The sequence below is a fragment of the Tiliqua scincoides genome, chromosome 2 (assembly GCF_035046505.1).
Source record: "Tiliqua scincoides isolate rTilSci1 chromosome 2, rTilSci1.hap2, whole genome shotgun sequence".
NCBI classification, from domain to species: Eukaryota; Metazoa; Chordata; class Lepidosauria; order Squamata; family Scincidae; genus Tiliqua; species Tiliqua scincoides.
In genome coordinates this window covers 263,329,930-263,355,764 of record NC_089822.1, presented here as the reverse complement: position 1 = coordinate 263,355,764, position 25,835 = coordinate 263,329,930, and the positions used below count along the sequence as shown (strand labels likewise).

The 25,835-nt window shown below is 47.3% G+C and overlaps 1 protein-coding gene and 1 pseudogene across 2 annotated transcripts in view; both read left to right on the top strand.

The window, feature by feature from the left end:
- The window catches only part of LOC136640361 (zinc finger protein 585A-like), a 474,925-nt gene that overhangs the window by 44,348 nt on the left and 404,742 nt on the right, over window positions 1-25,835 (top strand). The window contains exon 7 of one of the 2 annotated variants that reach the window (XM_066615432.1): window positions 1,542-2,464. The exons of the other annotated variant lie outside the window; for it this stretch is intronic. Within the exon in view, the coding sequence (XP_066471529.1) occupies window positions 1,542-2,461 (920 nt within the window). The 3' untranslated portion in view covers window positions 2,462-2,464. Of the gene's footprint in view, window positions 1-1,541; window positions 2,465-25,835 lie in introns of those variants that run through there. 2 annotated transcript variants of the gene reach the window in all.
- LOC136640510 (zinc finger protein ZFP2-like) lies at window positions 2,464-3,191 on the top strand (annotated as a pseudogene).

The window sequence follows — 25,835 nt, the reverse complement described above, 5'->3', positions numbered from 1 at the left end:
CACAAATAGAATGCAGAGAGTAAAAGCAAGTTCAAAGGTCCTTGCTTAACAAAGGTTGGCAGAAAGCCACAGTGTTTTGCTGAGAAAGAGGGAATGTGGGAGAAGAGATAACACAGGTGGCTCCTTGCAACACATGCAAGGCCATCTTAATCAAGAAAGAGCTGCATGCCAAGAAATAAGGTCTGATGACTTGCCAAAAGGCCAGTTCTGAATAAAAATAAGGTTACAGTGCACTCTGCTGGTTCTTGAAAACTCTGTATTCCATGTGTTTAAATGTAAAATTTTGCCTTATTTGGAACCTGTAACTTGAAGCTTACCAATCAAATGTCTCTAAGGCTATCTACAGCCTATGAAGAGTGAGCCCCTTCTATGATGTCAAACTTCAGCCAATGGGAAGTTCAAAATCTTCAAACAAAGGACCCAAAATGTTATAAAAGGTCTGGCTAAGATTGACACATGCTCTCAAAGCTTTGGACAGGAGTCCCTTGAGACACCTGTTGCTGGCAATGTAATAAAGGCTTGCAGATGATCACCCTGACTACTGAGTCTTGCTTTTGAACCTTGCAACACCTTGCAACGGGGGGGGGGGGAACTTCCTTCTCAAGAGTGTGTTGGGGACTGTGTTCATTGAACATTTTGGTAGTATTGCTTCCCCCTCAGACTGCTCTTCAGTGTTAACTAAGGTAGGTATGCATACTCATGAGTAAACATGTACATGGTGCTCTCTACATTTTATCTTGTCAGCTCTCAGCTTGTCAGTTTCATAACTTAGCAAAAATCATATTCTGGCCCATAGTTTGGGAACAAGTGCTGCAGAACAATTAAAACTTACCAGTGAATCAGTAAAGAAAATTACTGATCTAACCAAGGACTGGGCAGAGGCTGGAAAGATTCTGCTTTGATTTCCACCAAAACCCTGAATTCCACAAGCAGAACCAATTGCAAATAGTGGATGAATATATATGTTAAGGTATGAAGATAGGAACCTTGGGTGTGTCCCAATGCAGAGCAGGATGCAAAGAAACAGCAGACACAGCAGATTCCTTTGAATTTTCTGGTGTATATTAGAGCAAGGAGTTTTTCCACTAAGAATAGTCAAAATACAGTCCAGGTCATACACAGAGAACAGCAGTCCAGTTTTACCTTATTCAAATCAGTATCCACAAATCACAGTCAGTCAGTCAGTCAGTCCAAGGTCAGTCACAGCGTATACACAGTTCTCAGTTCAACAAAGTCTCCCGCAGCAGTGTCTCAGTTTAACCCCTACTGCACTGGTGGAGCTGCAGACTGGAGTTTAAGTAGTCTGAGCATCCAATCAGATTCTGCCCTGTTAACTAGGGTTGGCAAGCTCAGGTGCAGAGTCATTCTGCTGACTCAGTGTGACTCAGCTGCCTGCAGCTTTCCATAAACCAACTGGTTAGATTTGTCTCTGGCTCAGCATGGGCAGAGAGTTAACAATATACACAGAATGCCTCTGAGGAGAAGAATTTAGACATGCCATTTCTCTATTCCCATGCTGAAAATAATTTCTTTTATTCCAGGAAGCAACAGACAAGATCATGAAGATCAGGGGCAGCCCCACTGGGTGTCATCAAAAACTGTCATGCATGATGTCCAACACATGACTTTCAGAGACCAAGAAAGAACAGAGAAGAAGGAGCAAAGACAGACAGAGAAATGGAGAAATCAATGGGAAGCTTTTCAGGGTGGAAATGTCATCTTGGTAGAACCAGAAAAAGAAAACAGAGAGAGCGAGGAACAAGGCACTCAAGGTGCAAAAACTTTCAGGAGTACATCAAATTTGAGAAGGCATCAAAGAAACTACACAGGGATGAAGAAGTATAAATGCTTGGAGTGCGGAAAGAGCTTCAGTAAGAGCACAAACCTAACTGTGCATGAAAGAACCCACACAGGGGAGAAACCATGTCAGTGCTTGGAGTGTGGGAAGTGCTTCATTGTGAGCTCACACCTTACTGTGCATCAAAGAACCCACACAGGGGAGAAACCCTATAAATGTTTAGAGTGTGGAAAGAACTACAGTCACAGCTCAAGCCTAACTGCACATCAAAGAAAAATTCACAAAGGTGAGAAGCCATATAAATGCTTGGAGTGTGGAAAGAGCTTCACTTACAGCTCAACCCTGACTGTGCACCAAAGAATCCACAAAGGGAAGAAACCCTACAAATGCTTGGAGTGTGGAAAGAGCTTCACTCAGAGATCACACCTGACTGTGCATCAAAGAACCCACACAGGGGAGAAACCTTATATATGCTTGGAGTGTGGAAAGAGCTTCAGTAAGAACTCAAACCTGGCAGTGCATCAAAGATCTCACACAGGGGAGAAACCCTATAAATGCTTGGAGTGTGGAAAGAGCTTCAGTAAGAGATCACACCTGGCAGTGCATCAAAGAACCCACACAGGGGAGAAACCCTCTAAATGCTCCGCTCCAAGTGTGAAATGAGCTTCCCAGACCATAGAACACTAACTGGACATCAAAGAACCCACACAGGGGAGAAGCCCTATAAATGCTTGGAGTGTGGAAAGAGCTTCACTTACAGCTCAAGCCTGACTGTGCATCAAAGAATCCACAAAGGGGAGAAGCCCTATAAATGCTTGGAGTGTGGATAGAGCTTCACTTACAGCTCAAGCCTGAGTGTGCATCAAAGAATCCACACAGGGGGAAAACCCTATAAATGCTCCAAGTGTGGAAAGTGCTTCTGTTGGAACATAAGCCTGACTTTGCATCAAAAAACCCACACAGGGGAGAAACCCTATAAATGCTTGGAGTGTGGAAAGAGCTTCATTTGGAAATCAATCCTGACTTTTCATCAAAGAAACCATACAGGGGCGAAACCCTATAAAAGCTTGGAGTGTGGAAAGAGCTTCAGTCAGAACTCAAATCTGGCTGTGCATTGAAGAAACCACACGGGAGAAACCCTATAAATGCTCCGAGTGTGGAAAGAACTTCAGAAACAGCGCAAACCTGACTCTGCATGAAAGAACCCACACAGGGGAGAAACCCTATAAATGCTTGGAGTGTGGAAAGAGCTTCAGTCAGAACTCACAGCTGACTGTGCATCAAAGAACCCACACGGGAGAAACCCTATAAATGCTCCGAGTGTGGAAAGAGCTTCACTGAACGTCATAAACTAACTGTGCATCGAAGAACCCACACGGGAGAAACCATATAAATGCTTGGAGTGTGGATGGAGCTTCAGTCAGAGCTCACACCTGGCAGTGCATCAAAGAAGCCACATGGGAGAGAAACCCTATAAATGCTTGCAGTGTGGAAAGAGCTTCAGTAAGAGCTTACACCTGGCAGTAGAACAAAGAATGCACACAAGAGAAAAACCCTATAAATGCTTACTTTGTGGAAAGAGCTTTAGTGAGAATCGAAAACTGATTGTGCATCAAAGAACCCACACAGGGAAGTAACCCTAGAAATGCACCAAATGGGGAACGCACTTCATTCGGAGAGAGAACCTGAAATTGAATCAAAAGGAAAGTGTTAAGTGTTTCCTTAATCAAAAGGAATTGATATATTGGAGAACGGTAGAGTTTAATAGAAGAGATTGTTGACTTTGTTAACCCTTTGAAGGCAGAATTATTTTCTGTTTAATATTATTTTAGATGTTATAGTTAAAGAAAATAATGTGCATTTAGTTATGATGGTATTAACATTTGCTAGAATCTTATATGTTAGATATTGGAAAGATTTTAGAACTTCAATGAAAGATGAACTAATAGAAAAAATAATGAATGTTGCAGAAATTGACAGACTTTCAGAAATATTGTATTAACAAAAAAAATAGATACAGATTGAGCAATGGAAGCCATTTTACACATGGTTGAAAGTGGATATTTAGAAAATACAATAGAGGGCATTTGGAAGAATTTATGATATGGATAAATGATAATAAGAGGTGAAACTAAAAGAGAAATTAGAGTAGGAGATATACTGTGATTAATTAGCAGAAGTGACCTATGGCATTCTGCACTGCCAAATCTATGTGTATGTTTGCATTGTTTTGTATTGTCGATATAATGCATTGTTGATGGTTGTAATAAAAAAATATTGAGTAGAAATTAGGAATGTCTTGTTTATACCTGTACAGCTTAAAATAATACTCAAGCATTCAGCTGTGATGTTCCCTGAATCTTCCTCCTTCCTCTCTCAGAGCAGTAGAGTTACTGGTCATATAACAAAACCGATTGGACAAAAAGAGGTAGCTCTTCACACAGCATGAGGTTAGCCTATGGAATGCTTTGCCACAAGGTGTAGATAGGGTCACTGGCTTTGATGGTTCTAAAAGTGTTGTCATCCAGGTAGTGACCGTTCGCCATCACCATGCCATTGTGCTGCCAATCAGCCAGTGTGATGGCTTCGGTGTCCTTGCCGGGGCTGACCGACTCTACTGAGCTGGAAGGATTGGTTTATGGGCCCTGGTACCAGTTGGTGATGTCTTCACATCTCTCAATTCAAGGCTGAGGCTGGGAGCCCAAAAAGGAGGTGATGGTGGGGTGTGGGGGTGGGGCAGGAGTTCCAACAACTGGAGGGAGCTATAAGAGTGGAAGGAGTGAGCAGGGAGACGGAGACCTGAGGGAGCTGCAACTGAGGACAGAGGCACACAAAAAGGGGGAGAGGAGAGGAGGAGGAAGGCCAAGGGGGATGAGGGGGAATGCAGCAGCAGCAGCAGCAGTGAAGGAAGAGTCAGAGGTCTGTGCTCAGGTGCATGGAGGTTGCATGTAGTCAACTGCCCAATCGCCTTTTAGAGTCATCTAGGCCAGGTTCCATCACAACATCCTGTGCAAGAAGCTTGTAATGGCTGGTCCGAGGTCTGGCTGCCATCATCTTCTGTCTGCTGTCTGCTTTCCGAATGAGCTGTTCCCAGGAGATGGACTCGAAACAATGGCGAGAAGCCACACAGCTGTCTGAACCAGGGGTATCAAGGCCTGCGGGCAGGATGTGGCCCATGGAACATCTTTCCGTGCCCTCAGGGTCTCCCAGCGCCACTGCCAGCTGCTGAGCTGTGGTGAGGTGTCACTGCTGAAAGGGCAACCCCACAATAATTGGGCTCTCCCATATCTTGAAAATATTATCAGGATTTGCGTATTTTCTGTCACTTGCAGCTAACTTCCTGAGTGAGTAAAAGTGCTAATTTCTGGTCAGGACCTGCTTAATGACATCACTTCCGGTCTGCAGCAGGCATCATGAATGCAATTTTATGCAACAAGTTTGACAGCCCTGGTTTGGACAATGGGAAGTCCTTCAGCCAGAATTCTGATCAGACATCAGAGAATCAGTTTGGGTGAGAAACTACTCTGTTGCGCTTTGAGTGCGGGAAGAACTTCAGTCATAGCTCCTTCCTGGTGGCCCATAACCCACACAGGTGAGAATCCATGCCACTGCTCAGACTGTGGAAAGGCCTTCAGCCAGAACTCTGACCTCCGACAACATCTGATAATCCATCCAGTAGAGAAACCAAATATATGCCCAGAATGTAGGCAACGTTTCTGCCATCTCCCTAGTCTGACAAATCATCAGAAACTCACTGCTAAGCGGAAGCCAGAACAAGCCGGATATCTGGGAGCTCTGCAGATCTGCAAGTTGCCATGAAGCTCACGGGGTCAGTCTCCATCTCTCAGCTCAGCCTACAGCTGAAAAGCGGAGCTGCAGAACGTTTGGTACTGCCCTCATCTGGAGATGTTGAATGTTTCCAGGTTTGTCAGCAGCGTTCTTTGTACACTGCTGGAATTGCTGTCCCACACAGTTGCTTTCTTGGTGCTCTGGATCTCGGTGATGAGGGTGACATCACGACCAGGGCCTATAAGAGGAATTTTATTGGGGGTACAAAGTTTCTTTTGGGCCCCTTCCCAAAGGGGGAGGGGGACAGTGGGGGCAGGTAGAAAAGGGGGGAAATAGGGCAGGGGGAGGGTGCTGACTACCAAAATAGACTTTGGAGTCCAGTTCTACTAAACATCTTGCTGCAGAGCCCAGGTCTACCTGACCATGCAGAACTGGCAGCTCGATAAAGTCATCTGGAAAACCAAACACACTCCTAAGTCTCTCTAAAATCTTTGAAATATAGAAAATCCACTGCAGAAAATTAGCATCATCAGTATTTAGGCTCACACTAGAATGGACCAAAATGAACTTCTGCAGCAGCTGTAGCCCCACAGCTGCGCTCCTGAGCTTCTATACACTCCTTCATGGTTAATGAATCCACAAGCTAAAGAGCTACTGTAGCAGACCAGTTTCCTCCCAGATTTGACACTGTGTTAAGGAGGGTCATGGATGCATTCCTAGGTCTGGTGTGCACGGCTTGCAGCAGCAGGTAACTCTGCATGTGTGTGGTTGTGCCCGAGCATCATGCGCAGGCAGTGAGTTCAGGTGAGACAGGAAAATGTCAGATCCCAGGAACTTTCTGGGCCCCTTCCTTTGGCTCCTGGCCCCCTTTCTGACTCGACCCGGTTACAAATTACCCCCTTTACCCCCCTCTCCTAGGCCCTGATCATAGCAGAGCATTCTGCAGATGCCCCTGTGCACAAGCCACCATAGAGTTCCACACCCTCCCAGAGGGAATTACAGGGAACATTGGAAGTTTGGATTGCTCCGTCCGAGTGGAGTTGGACTTCTATCCAGTCAAAGAAATACTTTTGGGGACCCAGCAGCTGCACACCTCTTCACAAGCTGCCTCCTGAGGAAGCAGAAGAGAACAGATGACAGGGTTTGAAAATATGAACTGAAATGGGTGAGTATTGGCTGTGTTTTGTATTGACTGTTTACTGTTGTACTGGCTGTTTACTGTGTTGTAAACACCAATGTGCTGTATTGGCTGTGTTCTGTGCAGATGTAAATACCTAAGTAGATCAGACAAATATAAGAATGAATGAATGAAGCTTTGGTCTCAGCTTTCAGAGTTATTTCTCCTGGATGGGAATTCATTTAAGAATGGAAATAAAATTGGTCTCATGATCTTATCACAAGAGAAAAACCTTCTGAAGCATTTGGGAATCTAGAGTGGACTTGCTGGACTAACACCCCAATCCTGTGCAGGGCTTACAGTGGCAGATCTCATAACCCACCACCATAACTTCAGGCATGAAAGCCTTTATGATATTCAGCCAGCCATGGACACCAGCACAAAGCCATGGCGGCCACTGTCATTTGCTGCCACCAGTAAGTCAGCAGTAAGGACAGTTTGGGGAGGATCGTGGGCAGATTAGGGCAGGGAGCAGGCGTGTGGGGGGGCGGTTCAGAAGTGGGAGGTCCTATTCCCCCCCCAGTCTGTCCGCATCCCCAGGAGTCTCCTCAGACTTACCCCAGCAAAAGAGCTCACATAGATCAAGGAGACCCATTGGAGACCAGGCGGCCTACAGAGAGGTAAGTAAAAACGCTTGTCTTGGATTGTTTTCCCACCCACCTGTAGCATTCGGTGCGCGCTCTGTCAATGGCGCTGCATGCTCTGGGATGGCTTAGGGGATAGAACTGAACTCTAATTCTCACTGCTTTTCCAAGAATTTTCCTTTTCCCTTCCCCTTACTAACCCACAGCCCTGAAAAGCAAAGCAAAGAAGCCAAGGAGACAAAGCGGATTCATCTTCCCCGATGGCAGAGGTGGGATTACCCAGAAGCATTTGCTAGGGCTCCGGTCTCTCTGAAGGTCCCAGGTGCCTCTAGACAGCTGCAGGATTCCAATTTATCCTCTGAAGGGAACAGATATTGTGTAAAGAGTGAGGGTGGCTCCACCACATGATTCTAGAAAGGTGTATTCCCAGGATGTCTGCAGCAGAATGTTCTTTCTGTGAAGAATAGCATGATAAGGACGCTTTTGGGGATTCTGAGAAAGAGAATGTTTATTGCCAAACAAAGAACTTGTATTCTGGTAGCGAGGGGCGTTCTGGCAGTGTGAAAGCTGGACTGCTGTCACATACCGCTGACTACTGAGCCACTGTTGCAACCAATGGGAATGGGGAGGATCAGGACAGGGATCTTGGCTGCAGGGGGGTGAGTCGAGGTGGATATCAGCAGCAATGGCACCAGAAGTATCCTTTGTCTCCTGCCTGGCCCTGCCATGCCCATGGGTCCAATCAGATCTCCACCAGCCAAGGAGCTAGTGTAGATCCTAGTATATCCATCAGGGATCCTGGCACTGCAGAGTAGAGAAGTAAAACATTTCTCTATTCTGCCATGGTCTCCAGGAGGCCTGCAGGATGCAGTGCAGGCTGTTTTCACCACCACTGCTCTGGCCCCCAGGGCAGCCAAGGATGGGATTCTGAGTAAAATACTGGAGAGAGAAAAGAAGGTGGTGTCTGAGACTGGGAAGAGTCAGCAGTAAATAATTAGCTAGAGAGGTAGTTCACACAAAGGATTTAAGGCTAATGATTCTGAGTCCAGTCCTGTCCTAACCCCCCCACCACTGCTGCAGTCATGCCAAAAATGATCACCCTGTGTCCAGTGGGGGGGGGGGGAGACTGGGAGGCATCAGAGAGGAAAGGGGGATTATTTCCCCTTACCTCCATATAAACCTCCCACTCTGCAGTGGCTCTCCTCAGACCTTCACCAGCTCTGTAGTTGGTGCATGTCCTCGAAAAAAGGGTAGGGAGGTAGTCAAAGGGTATCTCATAATAATAATAATATTCAGCATTCCCCCAGTGCTTGTAGTCCTTCTTGTGCTTTATCTCTCTGCAGTTCTTAGAGCAACCCTGTCAAAGTGACAGCCCAATTCAATGCTGTCCCACTACTGCCATAATCAGCATCCTGATGGTGGAATGCACTTTACGACGTCATAAAAGCTTATGTGCAGCTGCATGCCTTTGGATAACCACAATAGATGGAGGGGAGGACCCTGTGGCAGCAAAGAGGAGCCCCACTGGCAGTAGCTCAGTGGGGAGGGTGAAATGGGGCATGGAAATGGGAGCATCGGAGTGGATTGGGGAGGGATGGAGGCATGTGGGACTTAGGAGGGGTGGCACCTGGCATGGGCAATTTGTGCTGGATGCCATCCCCTCTGGAGCCTGCCAGCACAGCTCCTTTGTATCCTTCGACTTACATCAGCCAAACAGCAGGTCTGAGGAGACCCAGAGGTGATTGAGGGGCTTATGGAGGGTAAGGGAAAATGTGTTCTCCCAAGCCTCCGATTGCCGATTGGGCTGTAAGAAATTGCAAGTCATAGGCCCGCTTTGCAGCAGGGCTGTTGAGGCTCAGATTGGCCAGCTTGTCTAAGGCTACCTACAGAGCACCTGACAGAGACAAGAGTCAAACCAGGAAGTGGCTGATTCGCAGCTTGGCCCCTTAACCACTGTACCATACCAGCTGTCTGCAGATGGCATCACACTTCATGTGATTTCACTGTTTGAAATGTGCCTGTCGGATCTGACATGCAAGAAGAAAATTAGAACAATCCCACAGGATCAGCCCATAGGCCCATCTAGTCCAGCTTCCTGTATTTCACAGTGGACCACCAAATGCCCCAGGGAGCACAAAAGACAACAAGCAACCTGTAACCTGGTGCCTGCATCTGGCATTCTGACATAACCCACTTCTAAAATCAGGAGGTTGCACATACCCATCATGGATTGTAACCCATGATGGACTTTTCCTTCAGAAATTGTCCAATCTCCTTTTCAAGGCATCTAGACCAGATGCCATCATCACATCCTGTGGCAAGGAGTTCCACAGACTAAATGGTGTTTCATGCTTGACAGCATGAAGTTGCTGGCATCATACACTCTTTGAATATTGACAGGCCGTGATATCTGAGAAAATGAAATGCTTAAAACAAATTTCAAATCACAGCTTTGAATTGGAAATGGAACCCCTGAGATTGGGGGTGAATCTTGAATGGCTGAAGAGGTTCCCTTCAGCCCTCCTCTTTTTTCTTAGCCCAGGGACTCCGGTGCAATCACTGCCCATCCACAAGCGTTGAGTATTGTCGCCGTCACTCAACGTTCTGTGAGACAGAAAAGGAAGAGGGACAATGTTTCACAGAGTCAGTCTGTAATGGTAAGAATCAGACACAGTTATCTGAATCTTTGAGTGTGCCAAGCTGTATTTCCTTGAGGTGGTTCTTACAACACTTCTATAAGGTAAGGAAGTGTGATTAAGGTTTGTGTGCAAATTGAGAGGGAGCGGCTTGCCATCTACATGGCAAAGGTGAAATTCAAATTTCAACCAGAGTCGTCCTGGTTTGGAGCTCCCTCTAGTGCTAGGGTTCCCAACCCGTGGTCTGCGGACCACTGGTGGTCCACAGCGCCCTCCAGGTGGTCCGCGACCTCTCTGGTGAAAAAAGGGGGGAAATGCCCTTCCAGGAGAAAAAAAGCCTCTGCAGGTGCAGCAGCCAATCAGAGCAGCTCAGAGCCAATCAGAGCATAGCCTTTCTCCATCTCCTCCTCCCTTCCCTCCTTGTCTGTGAGTGCCCAGACAAGCGAAAAAGTGAAGCGCAGGCGCCTTGTAAGATGCGCGCATGTGTGCAGCCTCCTGGCTCAGCTGCATGCAGAGGAGAGGTGTCCTGCCACCACTGCCTCCAGCCTGCTGCCTCCATTCCTTGACCCTGTGCCTTGAGGTGAGCCCTTGCAGCCTGGTTTCTCAGGAGTCAAATCAGGACTGCAGCCAGCCTGGGAAGTCTCTTGGCGGGTGGGTGGGGGGGCCGCTGGAGGGGGAGGAGGAGGAGGAGGGGGGGCCTGAGAAGGGGAGGAATGGGAGTAATAAGGAGGAGGAGGAACAGGCTCACAAAGGCATTTCTGGCTGGCTGGCTGGCTGACTGGGGGTGGGTTTCTCTGGGAGTGGGTTTCTCTGGATGCGATTTCCCTGGGAGTCCGGACTCCAGCTGGCCAGGGAACACAGAGGAAGGGAGTTGGAGGCAGTGTGGCAGCAGGAGAGGGGAGAAACAGTATGCTGAACCCCCAGCCCTGGTACCCCCTCCCCATTTGGCAGGATTGGGCCCCCTGGATGTGCTCTTCTAATGCCCAGGGGTGGAGCAAGGGATCCAGGCAACCAGGTTTTGGCACCCCTTCTGGAGAGGGAAACAGGCAGCACCTCTGCAGTCTTGCTGCAAGCTGCGCACCTGGGGAGAAGCAATCCCAGAAGTTGCAGAACAGGCACCACTGTAGCCAAGTACAGCAGGTGCAACCCCTGACTCTTCCTCCTCAGAGAGCAGCAGCTGCTTTGTCCACGGGGAGCCCTCCCCCACACCACACTTGGCCAGTTCCCTATCTCCTCAGATTGCAATCCTATGCATGCTTACCTTGGAGCAAGCCCCATTGACTATTATAGGACTTGCTTCTGAGTAGACATGCCTAGAATGGGGCTGTTAGTCACACTGTGGCTGTGATGAACTCCTCCAGAAATTTCTCCAATCCCCTTTTAAAGGCATCTAGTCTAGGCACCATCATCACATCCGGGGGCAAGGAGTTCCACAGATTAATGACAGAGTAGGCAGCTGTTGTTTTGTGGCTGCAGCCTACCTATAGGCTTGCTCACACTCTCTTAGCTCCAACCAAAGTAGAGCTAGAGCAGGGGTGCTCACACTTTTTTGGCTCGAGAGCCACTTTGAAACCCAGCAAGGCCCAGAGATCTACCAGAGTTTTTTTTACAATGTTCGCGCCATCATAACATATAACATTTATGTGTACAATGTATGTTGGTGTACCTTGAGCCCCACTGAGTATAACAGGACTTACTCCTGAGTAGACATGCCTAGGATTAGGCTGTGAGGCTGCAATCCTAGCCACACTTACCTGGGAGTAAGCCCCATTGAGTACAATGGGCCTTACTCCCAGCGTTTCCTCCCAGAGGCACCTGAAGGGGGGGGTTGGCACTCCACAATCTACTCATTTTGCCTCGCGATCTACTGGTAGATCGCGATCCACCTATTGAGCACCCCTGAGCTAGAGCATGACAGCAATTAGAACAGGAAGTGAAGAGAGGCTTTTTTCCCCCTAAAGACCTTGCAGTGCACACCAAAAGGACTTTTCTTCCTGAGACATGCCGCAGCCATTCTGAGATGTCTCTCTGAGCTGGTGCTTCCTTCACACGTCTCTTCTCCTTCAGGACCCACCTGCCTAAAGTGTATTGAACACTTTCCTAAGGACTCTGGACTCACAAGTGGAGGGGAGCAGGGCCAGGGCTGTGTAACGAAAGGAACTGTGGAGGGATGTGTGGGCTTTTTGTTGACTCATTTAACTACCTTGCATGACTTGTCTATAATCCCCTTGTGCTTACCCTCTCCCTTTTTGAGGTGTTTTTCCACACTTCAGAGAGGCAAGGGCTGTGCGTCATGTGGTCTGATGTGGGGGAAAAAAGACTAGATTGAATTGGGTGGGTGTGAAAACCTCTGAGTTGGGGGGGGGAATTATTATGTGTTCCATGTATTGCATGTAAACCCAAGACTTTCACAGCTAGTGAAGCAAATGCAAGCACAAGCATCACATTAATTATTAAATCATCTTCTTATGTATTACAAATTTAATTGTATTTTTTGTGTGCGAGGGTGGGGTGGGGGTTGCATGTGGTCCCCACCGTCTCAAAAATTTTGCCCAACCACAAGTGTACACATTTGGTCCCTGTTGTGTATATGCAACATTGGGCAGAAATCCCTCTGAGTTTGGAAGTGCTTTTGTACAGAGTGCTGAGGGGGCAGGATGCGGGTTAGAAGTCACTTACGAACCTGGCCCCTGGGTCACCTGGGATCAGGACCACAAAATGCTGCCTCTCGTGTGGCCCAGAGGCCTGAAAATGTCACTTTCTCCGGAACCTGAAGGCCTTCGGAGGCCCAGTAAAGGACCTAAAGAAAACAAAACTAAGGTGGCGAGGAGGGGGTTGCAGCAGCACTTCGCAGGATGGTGGCCTGGGGCATTTCCCTCTTGGAACCCCCTCAGACCACCAGTGCTGGGAGTGGGTGGCATGGCTGTAGGGTGGGTGGCAACAGAGCGGAGCAGGTGTAGCTGGTATCTATGGAGTGTAGGACCCCAGCCTTACGCTCTGCTTATTGATTGGGGTCATGGCACAAAAACGGTTGAAGACCACTGCCCTAATGTCTTCAAAAGGGGTGAACGTGAGGACTTAAGAGACCAGCCATGCTCTATTCCCTCCAAGGCAGTGGTATTCAAACTGGGGCATTGCGATGCCCCAACCTGAGGGCCCTGGTTTCAGCCCCCCTAAGGGGCAGTGGCGGGGGGAAGGCAGCGATGCGATCCTCAAGATTGCATTGCTCAGGAGGCTGCAGGGACTGGGATTCACTCACCAGTCCCTGCAGCAGCCTCCTGGGGGTGTGGGGAGCCCTGCATGAGCATCTGTCTGCCTTCCCCCCACCCCTGCTTCCTCCCTGCCCTCCCCCGCAAGGACTTACTGCGGTTTCCAAACTCCCGGAGAGTCTGAAATCCGCAGCTCTAAGAAGTCTGCGACAGTGAACCAGACCCCTTCTTCTTCTGTATGCTTCGATGCTCTCCCTGGATGTCCAGTGATGACATCAGGGAACTTCTCGGTTGAGAAGCTCTGTGCTGCATGGAGCTTGGAGTTGGGCAGCTGCACAGCTTACAGGGAACTTTGCGTGCCTTGCCCTTTTTTGTCAGAAGCCTGGCTGGCCCCACCTATCAGTTTAATCCATCCCTGCTCCCAAAGTCTACTAAACTGACCAGAACAGATATTCTGCTGACTGGTGCAGATGGACAAGTACAGAGAAAATGCAGATTCTCCCTCTACTCCCTCCACCCCACACCAGAAATTATTCTATATCTGAGTGTTGCACTTGCTCGCTGAAGGGTTTTTACTGGATTCTATCAATACTTGGTATTAGGGAGGGCTCCAGATTTGAGAGGGTCCTCAACAGGGTAGCAGGGCCCCTTCCAACTTCACTGGGAACTTCCCCCTTTCCTTGCTCCAGTGTGTGGCAGCAAATGTGGATTTCTGTTTTGTGTATGATTAAGCTGCCTCACCCGAACCGAGGTAAGCAGGGGCAGGCCAACCATGGGCCCTGACAACAGCCCAAGCACTCAAAACCCTGCCAGTATCATATAGCTGAACTCGGAAGAGAATCTTGGCAAACTTCCTTGAGATCAGAGTCCCAGCCCTTAAACAGCAGTGAGAGCCAGCATAGTGGAGTCATTCGGAAGCTGGACCTGGAATATTCAGTTTCAAATCCCCACTTGATCAGAAAGCTTCTGGGGTGACCTAGGGCCAGTCTCTATGTCTCAGCATCACCTACCTGGGGTTGTTGTGAGCACAAATGAAAGAGAGAAACTATGTACACCACCCTGAGCTCCTCACAGGAACAGCAGTATTAAAAAATGTGATAATAAAAATAAAATGTCCACTTCAAGCACACATTCCAGTAGTTCTGCAGACATGCTCTTCAGATCACACATACTCGATAGATGGTGAAGGAAATGAACTTGTGAAATGAACTAGGGATTGGGACATGACTCAAAGAGGCAGAGACAATGGCAAGAAGAAAATGTACTTATCAATGAGAAGTAAGAATTTGTCATCAATAGAAAACAGAAAAGGAGGACTGAAAAGACACGAGGAGAGGAGAATCATGACCATAGACTAGAGCAGAGAAGCTCAGGCCAGTGGCACAGCTGAGAATGCAAGACAGAGTCTTCAGGGCAGAAGCAGACATGTTGATACAGAACTGAGCATCCAAAACCCCAAATGCTCCAAAATCTGAAACATTTTGAGTGCTGACAGGACACCACAAGCAGACAATTCCACACTTGACCACATGTGACTGGTCACAGTCAAAACAAAGGTGAAAATCAGTTTAGTCAGCATCCCCAAGGGAAAATGTTCCTACCAGCCCCCTTCAGCCATGATGTATCTTTTCTGTGCATGCCCAGATTCCCCTGCGCAAGCCTGCCCACATTTGCTTTCTGATGGTTCAATGTACACAAACTTTGTTACATGCACAAAGTTATTCAAAAATATTGTGTAAAATCAGTGTCAGGCTATGTGTATATGGTGTTTATGAATCCTAAATCAATTCCATGTTCAGACTTGGATCCCATCCCCAAGAGATCTCATTATGTATGTTCACATATTCCAAAATAAAAAATATATAGAATCTGAAACACCCCAAATCTTCTTGCCCCAAGCATTTCAGATAAAGGATACACAACCTGTAATAGCACAGCTTCAAATGAAAGGCATGTTTTTTGTACTTGCTTTGTTTAATGTGACATAGTCCAACCAGTGTATTCATAACCTTACAGAGTAACAGAAGAATCAACAAACTCCTGCACTGAGCGGATCACAGTCTACATTTCAGCAGGTGAGACAGACCCTTTGGGGGTAGGGGGTGGGCAATGGTTAGGGTGAAAGAATACGGGGTGGAAGGGAGAGGCAGAGGAAAGAATGGGAGCAAGTGTAGTAACATGTAAGGAGGTTTCATTTTGACTAAATAATATTTCTATGTCAGTCAGAGCTTTCCTCAACTTAGGGCCCAATCCTATCCAAGTTTTCAGCACCGGGGCAGCCACAATGGAACCCCAAGGTAAGAGAACAAATGTTCTCTTACCTTGAGGAGGCCTCCAAGACTGTCTCCCCAACACAAGAAGCAGTGCATACCCCATAGGCATAGCAGCACCAGCACTGGAAAATTGGGTAGGATTGGGCCCTTACATCACAAGCCTAGCCCTGTATTTCATGGGACTGACTCCCAGGAAAGTGTATACAAAATTGCAGCCACCATTATAGTAGGGGGTATTTTAGAGATGAGGAGCAAACCATGCATTTATTTTCCCAGAAGGAATATGGAGTGCATCTGGTTACAGTTGGGCTATGAGCCGTTTCTTTCTTCTTCAGTCACTGTCCCTTCTGGAAGACTGGCTCACTCACTAGAGAAAATCAGATGGCCAATTGTTATTACAGTTGAACTTGGTGCAGCACTTGAAAATGGTGGTCCGGTTGCTACTCTCGCTGAGAGGAAAGAACGGGGACTTGTAAGGACGAGTGACTGTCGTGTTGCATCTATTGCGATTCTTGGGCGTAGTGCAGCCACGTTGCTTAGAAGTCAAAGTATCATCTGTGTGGGAAAAAGAGAACAATTGGAAACGGGAGTGTTCCTCTTTCTGAAGATCAGCAACATCATAGAAGGGAATGGAGAAGAGGGAGGCAGCCTACTGAAAGTCCCAGCCCACCTTAAGGCTACTGATTGGGAAATCTGGTGTCTTACCTATGTAAACTCCACGTGTAAAACATTGATCCGTGCCACAGGCATAACAAGAATAATGGATACATGGTACATATCTGCATGGCTCCATGCACCAAAGGCTCTGGACTGAAAAAGAGTGAGAGTGTTGTAACTGAACGGAGCATCTGGTAAAAGACAGTTTTGCTTGTTTCCTAGTATGCTGCATTGTGACTCTCGAGAAGAACCAAGATTGAGTCTTGTGACTGGTGGGTCAGCACAGTAGAATGTTAAAATTAAAGGTTTTGATGCTTTTCCTTGTTGCTGTGCTATGTTGTACAATTATTGTGGAACTTAGTAAGCTGCATGGGGCACTTGCTTCAGCATGGGGAAGGTGGGAAATAAATAAATAATTAAATACTCAGAAGTCAGTCTAGTTGATTTAAATAGGTCTTACTACCAGGAATCTGTGCATAGGATGGCAGCCTGATGGTGTTTCACATCTATGTTTGACCTGGCTGCTTGTTCGCTGACCCCTTTTGTCATTTTGTCCCTGAAAAGCAGAACTAGAGAATGTTTGGTTCTGCCCTCAGCTGGATGTATCAAATATTTCCAGGATTTTAAGCAGTGTTCTCTGTAAGCGGCTCAGCCACTGGGCTGCACAGCTGGAATTGCCATTGCACACAGCTGCTGTCCCAGTCTCTGGAGCTTGGTGATGATGGTGACATCATCGTGGAGCACTCCGGACATGCCCCTGTGCAGCCATCTGCACTGCAAAAGCTTTGATTGCTTCATCTGACAGGACCTGGACTTCCATTCACTGGGAGAACCCAGCAGTTGCACATCTGTTGTGAATGGGTGACAGTGTTTGCAAACATGAAAGAAATGAGTGATGTATTGTATTGGCTGTTTAATAGGCAGGTGTAAATATGTCAACAGATCAAACAAATAAATATATGAATGAATGAATGAAGGAATGAAGGAGTAAATGAATGAATGAAGGATTTCAGAACTATTACTCCTGGATCTGAATTCATGTAAGAATTAATCTAGAAGTGGTTTCATTTGTAAGAAAAATGGTTGATGAGAGAAGTGCTGGAGGAGAAATACCAGTGGCACTGAGTTAATTAATGCCACCAATCATGTTAGTAGCACAGTAAGTAACACATCTCCAGAAGAGATTGTACAACTGGGAAAGGTACTGAAAAAAAGAAAAACAAATCACCAAATCACTTTTGACTGCACATGTGGACAAGTCCTCAGCTGTGGAATCTGGCAACCTCTGATCCAATGTCAAGTTCAAGAAAGAAACAAAACAATTCCTATTAGAATGAAATGGGGAGACACCTCAAAAAGCCACTATATCTGCACAAGTATCTTAGAAGTGAAGATTCACAGCAAAATCTGAACATGCAGTGGAGTCAGTGTGGCCCATCCCCAGGCTGGCTCCAATTGCCACATAAGGCATTTTTGCGCCTACCTGGGATCCAGCAGGGCCAGCATGGAGGCCTGCACTGGATAGGCAGCATTGGATCTGACCCCTGTGCCAGCTGGCACATGTAAGTGTATACTGGGCAGTGTGGGAAGTGGGAGAGGGTGGACCTGGGGGGGGGGGAGGGTGGAATTGGGCAGGAAGGGGCATTTGAGAGAGGGGAAGGGCAGGATGGGAGAGGGTAGATCAGGCCAAAAGGGGGGGCGGGATCATCTGTGGCATCACATGCTGCATTCTAACCCCCATCCCAGGGTGGCTGGGGCTTTATTAGGGTTAAGGGAAAATATCCCCTCACCCTGAGGTGACCTCCAGCCATTTCCTGGCTGCACCAGCACAGTTTGAGCTGTAAAAAAGACGCCTAGGAAATGGAAGATGGGGCTGATCACCGGGGAGGAGGATGGAAAGGTAGCCCAGACTGGTAGAGCAAGGGTCAGGAATGCTAAAGCTCAGTATGAGATGATGTGGACCAGGGATGTCAAGAGCAACAAAAAGGGTTTTTTGAGGTCAAGCCAAAGGAAGGGGAAGAGAAAGGAGAGGGTGGGATTGCTTCTCAATAAGGATGGCCAATTAGTGTTTGGTGACAAAGAGAAGGTGGAACTGCTCAACTTCTTTGAGTCCTCTTGGAAGGAGGATTGTGCAAATGCGGATGCTGGGTCCTTAGCTCATGGGGGGAAATGCGTATATCCCCACAGAGGTCATGAAAACCTGAAAGATTAGTGAATGGTCTGCAGATTAAGATTGACAGCAGACTAGTAAAGAACCACCTAACTGTCCTAAATGAATTAAAATCCTTTAGATCAGATGAACTGTATCCTAGAGTACTAAATAAACTTCCTGTTATGAAAAGGGGGGGCTCCAAGCAACACCCGCTGATCTAGGGAATTAGTGCCTAGTGCAAAGCACTCTCTCTCTTCCCTTCCCCCCAATCTTTCTCTAAGTTTGGACACACAGATTAGTGGGGAAAGCCTTGGTAGTTCTAATCCGCTGCCACCAGCACAGGAGATCTTGATCACCAGAGAGGTTCCCCAGGCAGGACCTCTAGAATAGTTTTGGACCTCAACAGTCTCCTTGAACTCACGCTTACAAGCAAGGAGGCTGACAATTTCACTTATTATCCCTCAACCCCAACCTTTTAAAAAGGTTAAAAGATTAATAGAGGACCAAGGAATAACAAAGTCCAATTGAGCAGAGGAACACCATAGAAGAGAGGCTTGGTTAATGCAGAAACATTTACTAGAGGTATACATGTAATCGGCCAGTAGATGGTGCTGGTGCTCTGCATGTGACTGCCTCATGCAAGCATGGCTCCGCCAAGCAACAGCCATGGAGCATGAATGCTGACCCAGCCTGGAGCAAGCTTGGGAGGTCAAGAAGCATATCACATTTGCAAGGAAGAAACAAAACAAAATAAAGTGAAGCCCCCTCCTTTTTTTTTCTTAGTCTCGTAAAGGTAGGTGGGTCCTGACAGAGTGCTAGTTTTAAAAAGTGGTGCCAAAACGTTTGGGAACCGCTCATCTAGTCCGTTAATCCATTTTAGATGGATTCACAACTGGTTGGATGACCATAAACAATGGGTGTTCATCAATGGCTTCGCATCAGGCTGCTTTGAAGTGGAGTACCCCAGGGCTCTGTCTTGGGCCCGGTTCTCTTTAACACCTTCATCAGGAGATACAAGGGGACCTCATCAAATTGGTGGATAATGCCAAGCTGGGAGAAATAGCAAACGAAATAGAATGGTGATTCCCATAATGGTGGATTACAACCCACCAGCCAGGGAAGCGCTCCTTTCAGGCCCCTTAAGGGGTGGGACTGAGCAATGACAGTGACGCAATCCCCAGGATCGTGCCGCTGCCAGGGTCAGAAGGGCTTTTAAAGAAAAAATACTTCAGGTGTCTGTGATGGTTTCTGCGAGGGTGTAGAGAGCCTCCGATTGAAGAAAAATAATCATCATTATCACTGATCATTATTTTTACTCAGTCAGAGGCTTGGGGAGTCCCGCAGAGGCATCTTGAGGACTTCCAGCACCCCCACAGAGACCAGCACAGATGCCTGTAAGTATTTTTTTTTTTTTTAAAGCCTTTCTGACCCTGGCAGTGGCTCGATCCTGGGGATTGCATCACTGCCATTGCCCCACCCCCACAAACACTGAGGTCTGCAATAGAAGATAGTGGAAGCCTTCAGGAAGACCGAGACAAAAGAACACTGGGCTGAAATGAATAAGGTGGATTTCAATAGGGACAAATGCAAGGTTCTGCACTTAGGCAAAGATAATCTATCATCAAAGACAAGATATAGAATGGGAGATAGGTATAAATATAGATAGATAGAGAATGGGAGATTCCTCTGAGAGGAATTTTAGCAGAGGGTACAAAGTTTCTTTGGGGCCCCTTTGCAAAGGGGAGGGGTGAAACAGAGCGGGGGAGGGTGGTGATGGGCAAGCAGAATGGGGGCAGAGAGGGGCAAAACAGGATGGGAAGATGGTCTCAGCTGTGCAATCTGACAAGCTCTGAACCAACATCGGAATCAACCTGGAACACTTTCCCCATTAATTATGAGAAACACCTTCTGAAGCATTTTGGGATCTAGAACTGACGTGATGGACTAACACCCCAATCCTACACAGGACTTCAAGTGGCAGCTCTCTGATTCAACACCATAAGTCTCAGACCAATGGCATGAACGCCACTTTGCTTTTCAGCAGGCCGTGGTCACCAGCACAAAGAAGCCACACACAAACGATAGCAGCCCACAGACCCTCCGCTTTCCTCTGCTGCCATCAGGAAGTGTTCAGGGACAAATTAGGGCAGGGAGTGGGCCAGCAAAAAAAGTTTTTTAGTTATCTCTCCTGGGTTGCCTTTTTCTCTCTCCCACCCACCCACAGCATGCAGCTTGTGCTCCTTTGCCAGTGCTGCACAGTCTGGGCTTGCAGTGGGTAGGGCTGGCCTCTAATACTCACTGTTCCAGCCACGACTTGTTTTGCCAGGGATATTCCTTTCCCCTCCACTTACTCACCAACAACCCCGGAAAGCAGAGCAGAGAAGCCAAGGAGAAGAAGCGGATTCATCTTCTCTGATTGCAGAGGTGGGATAACCCCGGAGAATCAGTCAGGGCTCTGGTCTCTCTGAGAGTCCCAAGTGTCTCTAGACAGGAGCAGGTCTCCAATTTATCCTCTAAAGAGAACAGGTATTGCATCAAGAGTGAGGGTGGCTCCACTACATTATTCTAAGTAGGTTGATTTGCAAGATGTCAACAGCATAATGTCTAGGATCAGCATAATGGGATGCGGGGGGACTCGTGGGGGAAGAAGAGAATATTTCTTTGCCAAACAAAATGTCCTTGTCTTTCTTGCACACACACCCAGCCATGGAGCTTGTTGTGCACAAAAGTGAGTCTTCCGATGGCTTTGTTGGGTGCCTTTGTTCATGTCATTGTGGGCCCAGTGATCAAAACTATCTGGACTATTTTTAGTCATGATTTGGTCTTCCAAAGGGTACGCTTCCCCTCCTGATTTTGTGTCATCTGACAATTTGAAGACCATTTCTTCTACCCCATCATCCTGATCATTTATAGAAATGTTGAACTGCGCAGGACTCAGGACAGAGCCTAAGAACATAAGAACATAAGAACAGCCCCACTGGATCAGGCCATAGGCCCATCTAGTCCAGCTTCCTGTATCTCACAGCGGCCCACCAAATGCCCCAGGGAGCACACCAGATAACAAGAGACCTCATCCTGGTGCCCTCCCTTGCATCTGGCATTCTGACATAACCCATTTCTAAAATCAGGAGGTTGCGCATACACATCATGGCTTGTAACCCGTAATGGATTTTTTTCTCCAGAAACTTGTCCAATCCCCTTTTAAAGGTGTCTAGGCTAGACGCCAGCACCACATCCTGTGGCAAGGAGTTCCACAGACCGACCACACACTGAGTAAAAGCCTGTGGCACTGCACTCAACACCCCCCTCCTGGATGATGGAGAGCAAGTTAACAGCACTCATTGGCAATGATCGTTCAGCCAGCTTTCAGCTAACCTGTACAGGTGTTCCCTGTATACACAGTTTTAAATGTTTGTTTGTTTGCTTGTTTGTTTGTTGGATTTGTAATTTGCCTTTCTCCCCAGGGCACCCAAGACGGATACCATCAATAGGTAAAAATACAAAAACCATTAAAATACAGATAAAATTATAAAAGATAATATTTTTATCAGCAGTATTTGGAACCAAAGTTCCTTTCCCCTGAGGAGACCTCTGGCGTTCCCGGCAGTGCTGCTGAATGCAGCAGTAGCCATTTTGGTGCCACTGCACCCAACACCACCACCAGGGACAGGATTGGGCTGTTAGTCACCTCTCTGTACCATGGAGAGTGGTTGTCTGCATGTTTGGTTCTTCAGTTCAGAAAGAATGCTAAGCAGGAAGCACCCCCATCCACTCCAAGGGCTACTACAATAAAACAAAGATACTGGACTGGGCACACAAGGGGCTGCTATTTATGAAGGTTTGTCCTGTATCTGTGATTTCCATATCAGCTGGCCCCAGAACAGAAACCCTGCAGTTACGGGGGGATGCAGCATTATCACTGAGCCTTCATTTTAGCATTTCACCTACAGGGATGTAGTGGGAGATATTCAGTAACTTTCCACCACAGATGCAGCCATGCCAATGGGGCACATGTTGCAATATGCGGGGGAGGGGGGAAGAGTCACAGAGGACTCCCCAAAGTAAGGGAATGTTTGTTCCCTAACCTCGGGCCCACATTGCAACTGCATCGACTCTGGAAAGTTGGTTAAGGACTGGGCTTTCTGTTGAATGCAGTATATCTGAAACTTGAGTATACCTGAAATCTAGAAACACTCTGTCCATGGCATTCCCACCATCAACCACACTAATCATTCTGTCAAAGGAGGCGAGACTTGTCTAGGTCAGAGGTGGGCAAAACCAGCCCATGGGCCATTGGTGGTCCCCCAGGACCCCCAATCTGGCCTGCAGGGAGCCCCCAGTCACCACTGAGCCTCCAGCCCATCAGAGACTGTTGGAGCCCTCACTGCCTGCGACCACCAGAGGCAAGCTGCAGGCCGAGTTAGAGCAAGGCCTTGCATAGTCTCCATGTGATTTCTGCTTTTCCCTGGGCATTATTTTGCCCTCTCCCCATTGCCTCTGAACAACTTATGTCTCCACGTGTTTCTCGCTTGGTGTATATGTTTTTACTGTGCAAGAGGTATGTGGCAAACAGTTCATATTTCTCATGTGGTTCTACATGCCTGTATTATAGTTCTCATGAGTATTATAAATAAGCTCAGTAAAATCCATTCATTCATATAAGTTCCATCTCTAATGTATTCATTTATGTAAATTTACTGAAATTTGAAGTGTAAATTGATTCTTTCTTTTCCCGGCCCCCAACAAAGTGTCAGTGAGATGATGTGGCCCTCCTGCCAAAACATTTGTCCACCCCGGTCTAGGTCGACTTGTTCCTGACAAACCCATGCTCGCTCCTAGAAATCATCCCATTGTTTTCTAAGTGCTCACAGACTTCTTGCTTCATTGTCTTGTTGGGAAACCAGCTGCCCCCAGGGTTCTGACCCGGCAAAATCTGGAGACACACTGGAAGCACAAACAGCTTCTCGTTTAGAGATTCCCCTTGTCTTTATTTTTAATTGCCCTGTGCACAGGCCAACACATCTGAAATAGGCCAGTTGTATTGGGGTGCGCACTTCAACAAAGGTGCCCAAACTTTTTATACCTGTAATGCATATCTACTTCATATTCGTAAACTAACCCTCACACCACCTTACTGAGCAATTTACCTGCTATATAAAATTCAGCATGAATACTGTGCTTGTTTTTCCCAAAACCTTAACATGCGCAGAAAGCATGTTTTTAGCTTTCCATTTCTCAGAAACTACATGATTTCCCCAAAATGATGTCTCCTAAATCATGTTAGTGTCCAACAATCCATCATCTAGGACTTTGTGCTGCTCATTATAGAGGCATTGGTAGGGTGGTACGGTGTGCGCGTCCCACGTTGGGGGTCACCCTCCGGAGGTCACACTTAGGAGGCTGACACCAAAGCTCCCCTCACGATATTTGCCTTCTCATGACAGGATTTCGAGTGTGTTGTGTGTGGAATATTCACATCACATGTTTCCACAGTGTATGATGGATGGGAGCATTGTCACCCCACAACACAAAGAAGAATCATAGTCAGGATTGGTAGAGGAGAGAGGATGGCGAATGAAGTGGCCTTTAGAAATGAATAAAATGTATAGCAATATATCATGTGGGATGTTTCCATTGCCCTTCTTCTGATTTTTATTATACTGAGTTTACTTTTGAAAATTACTGGCTATGGGAAGTTAGTGGGCAGGTGCACTGATGAGTCTGAAAAGTGCTAGTTGTACCTGACAGGAAGGTGTTTTGCAATTTGCCAGTCTACAATGTTGTGTGTTTGTGCCCAGAATATGATGGAATATGTATATACGCGTACAGGACATTTCTGGGAACAATGTGTATATTCAGTGTGCTTTAATTAATGTGCATTAATCTGCTTTCAGATTGTGAGAAATCCTTTATGAAAAATATGGATCAGCAAACACTTGCTCAGGATATCGTTGGCTGGTGTACACAACCTACAAGTCCTTGGCAGAAAATAAATTGCATTGGATTAGTGCCAACAGCGGGGGGGGGGGAGCTTTGCGAAAGCCATGTATTGGACCCCCAGATACCACCTAATGGTGTGTTGGGCTCTGTCACTGCCACTGAGAGTGGAGATTCAGGGGTTGCAGCAGGGACATGGATCCTCGGCTGGTACTTGTCCAGACCTCTGAGTCTACCCCTCACTGTAAGCTCCAGAAACCAGTCTATCCACTTCCCTGAATTGCGTCATTTTGTTCTGAACAGGATAGAAGAGAAGAAGACCTCTCTCCCACTTGCTGCTGGATGCTTCGGTTTTGGTTGTAAGGGGGAGGCCAAGCTCACAGACAGAGCTTTGTGAACATACCCATTGAACCAGTGGTGGGATTCAAATAAATTAACAACAGGTTCTATGTCCTAATGAACATTTTAAGTATAGCAAAAGATATAACGAAAAGTAGTTTAATAATTCATGCATTAAATACTCAAATAAGAACAATAAAAGAGGTACACAAAACTAGATTATATTTTAAGAAAGAGTTTTAAAATATGAATGAGAAAATACTAAATACCTGACAAATTGTTATTGAAGATATTTCCATATTGCTGTTTGATTGGCGTCCTCACTTGCAATTTTTTTTGCTTTTATCCGAGCATCATCGGCCCTGGGACTTCTGCCCGAAGTACTTCTTCCAGCCCTTGTGCATAAAGGGGGTCAGGGCTGCATGGGGGTCGGGGCTGCTTGAGGGAAGGGGGGTCAGAGCTGTTTGTGTGTCAGGGCTGCAAGGGGGACAGGGTCAGGGCTGCATGGGGGAGGGTGGCCACACAGCCTGCTCGTGCCCCCTGCGCTACCTGCTCGGCCACTGCGCGGAAGAGGCAGGTGGCGTCCTTGGCCATGAGCTTGCGGCAGAGGCCCAGGCTGCCCAGGGTGTCCATGGTGACCTGCACGGCCCTACTACTGCCCGCCCGCCCGCCCACGCTGTCACACTGCCGGGGAGGCTGCAAACCTGGCGGGTGCCCTTCAGGCTGGCAGGAGGCACATGCATGCGCGAGGCGCAGGGCTGGGCTGGGCGTGAGAGGCACTCCGGAGGCTAACAATCAATAGGTAAAAATACAAAAACCATTAAAATCCAGATAAAATTATAAAAGATAATATTTTTATCAGCAGTATTTGCTGCTGTAGTTCTGAATGAGTGGGGAGTGGCGAGTGGTGAGTCAGGGTCCCCTGGGGCTGGGGATAAGAATAGGCCCTCAGTTCAACTGTACTTGTCGTAAGAGACGACTAAACAGCCACTGGGTATATGGGACTCGTCAGCCTGGGAAGGCTGGGAAGATCATCGAAGAGAAGGAAACTCTGACCTCAAACCTCCACTGCCTTGTGGCTACATCCAGTTATGGAAAAGGCTTCAGGAGTCAACCTCGAGGCAAAATCAGGAGTCGGAGTCGCTGAGACAGTTCGCGGCTCGATACAGTCACGCTCTGGCAACTCCTGCGACGCCGCTGGAACCAACCGTATTGGCTTCTGCCTTTCCATTGGACCATTCCAGCGACGTGGAGAGGGGGGATTTGTTGCATGGGTAACAGCCT